The sequence below is a fragment of the Myotis daubentonii genome, chromosome 15, assembly GCF_963259705.1.
Source record: "Myotis daubentonii chromosome 15, mMyoDau2.1, whole genome shotgun sequence".
Classification (NCBI taxonomy): domain Eukaryota; kingdom Metazoa; phylum Chordata; class Mammalia; order Chiroptera; family Vespertilionidae; genus Myotis; species Myotis daubentonii.
In genome coordinates, this window is record NC_081854.1 from 510,001 (window position 1) to 518,054 (window position 8,054).

The window sequence follows — 8,054 nt, forward strand, 5'->3', positions numbered from 1 at the left end:
TTGTGTAAACTCAGAATTCTCGATGTCTTCAGCGTCTGGTAGAACTCACGCATGGATTTATCTGGCTCTCAACTTTTCTGTTTGTGTCTCAGAATGGCATCTCGAGACGAACCAGCCAGGAACGGTCCCCGGGCAGGAAATTTCAGGCTCAGATTTCGCGGAGGACCGGTCAGCCAGGAGGGGGCGGAGGTGGAGGAGGGCGCCTCCCTCCCTGGGCTCATCTCGTTGCACCATGGCAGCCACCTGCATGGCGTGGCGGAGCTGCAGGGCATCATTTGGTCTTTCTGCTCGTGGCTGCGGCCAGACACCCAGAGTAAGCAGGAGATGATTTCCCAACTGTCAGTGGAGCAGTTCCTGCTCAACAGGCCCAGGAGCGAGAGGGCCGCATGGCAGGAGAAGTGGGAGTCGAGCGGCAGGGACATGGCGGCGTTCATGGAGCACCTGCGGGGAGAGGTCCTGAGGCCCCCGAGCATGGTGAGTGGCCGGTTCCGACCCCTGGGGTGAGGGACGGAGCGGAAAAAGGAATTGTACATGCTGTTGGGGGGTCCCAGAAGTAGACAGGGAGCTACTGTCAGCTCAGTTCTTATTCCTCATCAAGGGGATGCTTTTAAACATAGATACTAGAGGCCCAGCGCACGAAATTCCTGCACTGAAGGAGGGTCCCTCAGCCCAGCCTGCACCCACTCCCAGTTCGGAAGCCCTCGGGGGATCCCCGAATGCCAGCTTAGGCTTGCTCCCCATGGACGTCCTTAGAGCGGCTGCAGAGGCCTGAGCCTGGCTTCTGGCTGAGCGGTGCCCCCTGGTGGTCAGTGCACATCATAATGACTGGTCTTTCCACCATTTGGTCAATTTGCATATTTGCCTTTTATTATATAGGATATAGGATGTTTATTAATTTCAGAGAGGAAGGGAGAGGGAGAGAGAGAGAGAGAGAGAGAGAGAGAGAGAGAGAGAGAGAGAGAGAGAGAGAGAGAGAAACATCCGTGATGAGAGAGCATCATTGATCAGCTGCCTCTTGCACGCCCCACACTGGGGATGGAGCCTGCAACCTGGGCCTGTGCCCTGACTGGGAATCGAACTGGTTTCCAAAGTCGATGCTCAACCACTGAGCCAGGCCGGGTTGGGCTTCCCGTCTCTCTACAAATCAATGGAATAATATCTTCGGGTGAGGGTTAAAAAAATAAAAATAAGAAAGCCATTCAGGATTGAGCAGAAACCTGCAGGATGAGGAGTGACGGAAGGAGAGCTGCTTCCTCATATGAATCCTTGTTCTCCCCGAGGGAAGGCGCCAACCAGGAATTGCAAGGGCACAGAGATAGGGCAGGACAGTGGGCACGGGGGCAGGACAGCGAGGGACTGTGGGAACGCTGGAGGGGGAGGGTTCCCACCAAGGGTTCCATGGCCGTGGGGATGCGGCACCGACAGTGACCAGGCTGTGTTCACAGATACACGTCAGCCTGGAGGGGCGGGAAGCCCTGTTCTCAGAGAACATGCCCTTAGGAGAGGTCCTGGCCATCCTCCAGGAGCAGCGTTCAGCAGCAGCCCCCACGGCCCTCACCCCGGGGACACCCTCGCCGACGTCCCCAGAGACACCCCGACCAGCAGCACCAGGTGAGCGAGGGGGGCCCAGGGACCGGAGGGCTGTTCTGTGTGGACTCTGTCTTGGGTACAGTTTCTGTGATTGATTGATTGATCGACTTAAATATATTTTTATTGACTGTGTACAGAGAGGAAGGGAAGAGGGATAGAGAGTTAGAAACATCAATCAGCTGCCTCCTGCACACTCCCCACTGGGGATGTGCCCGCAACCAAGGTCCATGCCCTTGACTGGAATCGAACCCGGGACCCTTCCGTCCGCAGGCTGATGCCCTATCCACTGAGCCAAACCGGCGAGGGCTGTTTTTCTTTTAAAGTGGATCTTCCTTCTTTCTTTCTCTCTTTCTCTCTTTCTCTCTCCTTCCTTCCTTCCTTCCTTCCTTCCTTCCTTCCTTCCTTCCTTCCTTCCTTCCTTCCTTCCTTCCTTCCTTCTCTTTCTTCCTTCCTTTCTCCTTTTCTTTCTTTCTTTCTTTCTTTCTTTCTTTCTTTCTTTCTTTCTTTCTTTCTTTCTTTCTTTCTTTCTTTCTTTCTTTCTTTCTTTCTTTCTTTCTTCCTTTCTTCCCTCTTTCTTTTTTTTTTAAAAATAGTTTTGTAGATTTCAGAAAGGAAGAGAGAAGGCGAGAAAGATTGAAACATCTATGATGACCAAAAAAATCTCCCACAACCCGGGTCCTGGGGAATCAAACCCGGGACCTTTGCGTGCCCAGCCTGACGCTCTATCCACTGCGCCACACTCACTAGGGCTTGGGCGCGGCCTCACGGACACCCTTTATTTCACAGATGAAGATGCAGAGGACGATGGAGACCGTCTTTCCAGTCCAGAGGACCACCCCCCCTTTACGCTCCTCCTGGAGGAAGAGAGCCCTCGGGTCCCCGCAGAGCGCGCGGTGTCCGGGGAGAGTCCACGCCGCTCCGGTTCAGCAAGTCCGGGCGCCCCCACCGCCCAGGAAGAGCCCCCCCGAGAGGAGGCGCCCCGGGAGGCGGGGGGCGCCCGGAAGCTCTACCGGTGCGCCCGGTGCCCCCGGGTCTTCGAGTTCCTCTGTCGGTTCCAGCTGCACCAGAGGCGGCACGACAACGAGCGGCCCTTCGCCTGCGCCACGTGCGCCAAGCGCTTCTTCCAGGCCTCGGACCTGCGCGTGCACGAGCGCATCCACGCGGCGGAGAGGCCCTTCCGCTGCGGCCGCTGCCACCGCGCCTTCAGCCACCCGACCAACCTGCGGGCGCACGAGCGCATCCACACGGGCGCCAAGCCCTACGCGTGCGCCCAGTGCGCGAGGACCTACCGCCAGGCCTCCACCTACCACCGCCACCTGCGGATGCACCAGAGGAAGGCGTCGGAATCTGGGGCCTCCGCACCCCGGGACTCCGCACCCCGGGGCTCCGCACCCCGGGACGCCACACCCCGGGACGCCATGCCCAGGGACTCCACATCCAGGCACTCCATGCGCGCAGCTGTCTCCCTGTAACGTGTGTGTAGATAGATTTATTTATTTTATTTTATTTATATTATTTTATATTTTTATTGATTTCAGGGAGGAAGGGAGAGGGAGAGAGAGAAACATCAATGACGAGAAAGAGTCATTGATCACCTGCCTCCTGCATGGCCCCCCACCGGGGATGAGGCCCACAGCCCCCGGGGAATGTGCCCGAGACAGTGGCTGACACGTTTCCCATAACCAATAAAGTTGTTGAATAAATAAAAGTGTATTGTTTATTTCTTAAAATCCAGAGATGCGTCTGAGGTGGTGTGGAACCCGGCTCCCAGGTGGCTAGGGATATGGGCTGCGGGAGGTGCAGCAAGTAAACAAAGCTTGAGCAGGTGCATGTAACTGAGTAGATTCAAAACCCAGGAGAAGATTGTAAACATCTTGGCCACACCCTTACTTTGCCTCGTGGACTCTGGCTGTAAAATAAAGACTCGGTTTGCAGGCTGTGGTGCTGCCTATCTTCTTTAATCCTTCACTTCCCAGCCCCCAACTGCCTCTGGCTCACCCGTGGCCCTGCTGGCCCGGCTCAAAGTGGGACTACACCAAGGCCCAACCCCAGGACACAAACCCTACCTGTGACCCCATCCTCTGTCCACATCCTTCTTTTACTTATTTATTAGAGGCCTGGTGCATGAAATTCATACACAGGTAGGGTCCCTAGGCCTGGCTGGTGATCAGGGCCAATCTGTTGGGTGATTCATCGCTGCCCCCCCAACTGCACCCACCTAGGCTGGCCTGGGGCCTGCAGGCTGAGGGCAGCTCATGCATTGAGTGTCTGCCCCCTGGTGGTCAGTGCACGTCTTAGCGACTGGTCATGCTGCTGTTTAGTTGGATTTGCACATTAGGCTTTTATTATATAGGATTTATTTATTATTTTCGTTTTTTAAATATATTTTATTGATTTGAGAGAGGAAGGAAGAGGGAGCGAGAGAGAGAAACATCAGTGATGAGAGAGAACCATTGATTGGCTGCCTCCGGCATACCCCTTACTGGGGATCAAGCCTGCAACCCAGGCACGTGCCCTTGGCCGGAATTGAACCTGAGAACCTTCAGTCTGCAGGCTGGCACTCTATCCATTGAGCCAAACCAGCTAGGGCTCATTTATTATTTTTTTAAAATATTTTTTTTATTGATTTCGGAGCAGAAGGAAGAGGGAGAGAGAGATAGAAACATCGATGATGAGAGAGAATCATGGATCCCCTGCCTCCTGCAAGTCCCCCACTGGGGACTGAGCCCACAACCTAGGCATGTGCCCTTGACCGGAATCAAACCGGGGACCTTTCAGTTCACAGGCCGACGCTCTATCCACTGAGCCAAACCAGCTGGGGCCATTTATTATGTTTAATGTGCCACTGATGGAAAATGAACCCAGGACCTTTGAGTCCACAGGCTGAAGCTCTATCCATTGAACCAAACTGGCTAGGGCCACAATGTTTTTAAATCTGCAGCTTCAATAAACATACTTTCAAAATGCTCTGAACTCGTGTTGTGAAAATGTTTCTGCATGATGTCAAGAACTCAAATACGCCAAAACCGGTGTGGCTCAGTGGATAGAGCGTCGGCCTGTGGACTGAAGGGTCCCGGGTTCGATTCCGGTCAAGGGCATGTACCTGGGTTGCGGGCACATCCCCAGTGGGGGATGTGCAGGAGGCAGCTGATCGATGTTTCTCTCTCATTGATGTTTCTAACTCTCTATCTCTCTCTCTTCCTCTCTGTAAAAAAATCAATAAAATAAAAAAAAAAAAGAACTCAAATACTACAGGCCAACCTGAGGCAGACCCCCTCCAGTCTGCTTCCTGTTTTGCGAAATCAGTTATGCCTCTGACACCCTGTATAAAGACAGACCAAGGCATGGTTTTGCTTACAAGGGTTGGGAGGAAATGTGATGGCCCACACTCACTTTGGTGTTGAGTCAATTCAATCTTAACACTATTCTTTTATTTTAAATGTTTTCATTGATTTTTTAGAGAGAGAGGGGAGAGAGTGAGAAACATCAATGGTGAGAGAGAATCATTGATTAGCTGCCTCCTGCATGCCCCCTACTGGGATCTAGTCCCCAACCTGGGCATGTGCTCTGACCGGAAATCTAACCAGCCATCTCTTGGTTCATGGGTCCTCCACCGAGCCATGCAGCCTGGTCACACTATTTTTTTTTTAAATATTTTATTAATTTTTTACAGAGAGGAAGGGAGAGGGATAGAGAGTCAGAAACAAACATCCATGAGAGAGAAACATTGATCAGCTGCCTCCTGCACACCCCCTACTGGGGATGTGCCCGCAACCAAGGCACATGCCCTTGACTGGAATCAAACCTGGGACCCTTGAGTCCGCAGGCCGACGCTCTATCCACTGAGCCAAACCGGTTAGGGCTGGTCACACTATTCTTGTTAATTGTTGGCTCTAGTACAGATGTCTCCCCTTCCCACCTCCCATCCCCTTTGCTTCCCTCTACGCTGCCCCCACCGCCTCTGGGCCCTCAACACATTACTGTCTATGTCCATGGGATGTGCATATCTTATATAATAAAGCAATAATATGCAAACTGACCCTCACACCCTCACGTCAGAGGATGGCCACCACAAGAGGGCCACTCGCGTGTCATCACTCACAAGATGGCCGGCAGGGGAGGACAGTTTGGGGTGATTAGGCCGGGAAGGGGAGGGCAATTGGCAGAGACCAAGCCTGCAGGGGAGGGCAGTTGGGAGTAACCAGGCCTGCAGGGGAGGGCAGTTAGGGGTGATCGGGCTGGCAGGGGAGCAGTTAGGTGTCAATCATGCCAGCAGGGGAACAGTTTTGGGCCATCAGGGAGGCGAGCAGTTGGGAGCCAGCAGTCCCAGATTGTGAGAGGAATATCCGACTGCCAGTTTAGGCCTGATCCCCCAAGGGGTCCCAGATTGGAGAGGGTGCACTCTGTGCTGAGGGCCACTGTGGCCCCCCACCCCATACACGAATTTCGTGCACCTGGCCTCGAGTATGTATATACTTCTAAAAATATATTTTATTTTAGAGAGAGCAAAGGACAAGGAGGGAGAGAGAAACACATCAATGATGAGAGAGAACCTCTGGGAATTGAGCCCACAACCCGGGCATGTGCCCTGACTGGGACTAGAACCATGACTTGGTTCAGAGGTTGATGCTCAACCATTGAGCAACACCAGCTGGGCTATACTGATTTTTTAAACATTAAAAAATACGTATTTTTTTTATTGTTGATAGTGGTAAAGATGTCTCCCATTTCTCCCCTGTGTATATATTCTTTGTTGGGATCTCATCCAGTCCTCCGCACCCGACCCCCTGGGAGATCTGTCAGTCTGTGCCAGTTAACCAGGCCCCTGTTCCTACTTGTCCGTCCCCAGTGCCATTTGGGGTATCACAACTCCTTTTTTTAAAAAATATATTTTATTGATTTTTTACAGAGAGGAAGGGAGAGGGACAGAGAGTTAGAAACATCAGTGAGAGAGAAACATCGATCAGCTGCCTCCTGCACACCTCCCACTGGGGATGTGCCCGCAACCAAGGTACATGCCCCTGACCGGAATCGAACCCGGGACCCTTCAGTCCACAGGCCAATGCTCTATCCACTGAGCCACACCGGTTACTGCCCTTTTTTAAATTTTTTTTTGAAGGAAACCTCTCTTTATTTACTTCCAGAGTAATTTCCAGGCCACATTTATAGGGTTTCAAAGAAAAAGAATCTTTGTGGTCCTTTCATACCAAGCAACCTACATGGTTGCTTTTTTTTTTTTATTTTTATTTTTATTATTTTTTTATTTTAAAATATATTTTATTGATTTTATACAGAGAGGAAGGGAGAGAGATAGAGAGTCAGAAACATCGATGGGAGAGAAACATCGATCAGCCGCCTCCTGCACATCTCCTACTGGGGATGTGCCCGCAACCCAGGTACATGCCCTTGACCAGAATCGAACCTGGGACCCTTCAGTCCGCAGGCCGATGCTCTATCCACTGAGCCAAACCGGTTTCGGCTTTTTTTTATTTTTAAATCACAACGCCTTTATTCAGGAAGGTCCTTACCTGGGATACACACCCTCCCCCGGGCGGTTGAGAAAACTACATTACCCAGAAAGCAATGCGCACACGTAGGCGGAGGCAAACGGAATTCTGATGCCTTCGCACCCGGTTAGGGCGGGACTTCCGGCATCCTCCTCGCGGCGGACATTTTGAATTCTTCTGTTTACTGGTCTCTCTGGCTTCGGGGCACCGGTCGGGAGTAGGTCCCAGGTCGGAGGAGGCGGGGGAGGCAGCGTCCCCGCGGGGCAGGGCGGGCCTGAGGCTGGTTGAGCCCCAACACCCGGGACCGGGGTCCCCGAGGCTCCCCGACTCCTCTCCGCCAACAGAGTCCCCTCGGCCTCACCCCATCGGACCCTCCAGCCTCGGGGCCGGCGCCGCTCGGGTCCCGCCGCCCAGGGCGCAGCGTCCAGCGCAGTGAGTCCCCGTGGGGCCCCGGGGTGTGAGGGGAGGGAGGGCGACGGGCTGCGGGGCCGCCGGGGGAGGCCGTGGGGGGCTGAGCCGGGAGGGGGCACCCAGGCCTGGTTTGTGTCTAAAGGCGACAGAGAGGCCGAGCGGCGGGTCCGGGAGGAGGTTCACTTCCTGCTCCGGGCGCCGGGGCCGGGGGTGGCTGTGAATAAAGGGGGACCGTGAGCCCCGAGGGAGGCGGGCATCACCCGCCCGGGGCGGGGCCAGGGCCCTGAGCAGCCGGAACCCCTGGGTCCTGCGGTGGGTGCCCGGCCCTCAGCCCTTGAGTTCCCACGGTTCCTGCGGGGGCAGAGCCGCGGGGGGACGGGGCTGGGGGGCTCCTGTCAGGGCCTCACTGTCTGGTGGCCTCTGAGGTCGTGGGGTCCTGGGCCGTCGCCCCTCTTCCCGCCCTGGGCCCCGGGGACACTCCGCCCAGAGTCCTGAGGCCACGGCTGGGGCTTTGTGACGTGGACCCTGGTTTTGGCAACGAGTGGA

At 54.4% G+C, this 8,054-nt stretch overlaps 1 protein-coding gene across 1 annotated transcript; it reads left to right on the forward strand.

Moving 5' to 3' along the window:
* The first annotated feature begins 93 nt into the window (after nt 1–93).
* Nucleotides 94–3,062, forward strand: LOC132217210 (zinc finger and SCAN domain-containing protein 4-like). Its single transcript, XM_059667288.1, has 3 exons — nt 94–474; nt 1,446–1,611; nt 2,377–3,062. The coding sequence occupies exons 1-3, from the start codon at nt 94–96 to the stop codon at nt 3,060–3,062; spliced, it is 1,233 nt and encodes a 410-aa protein (XP_059523271.1).
* Nucleotides 3,063–8,054: the final 4,992 nt, after the last annotated feature.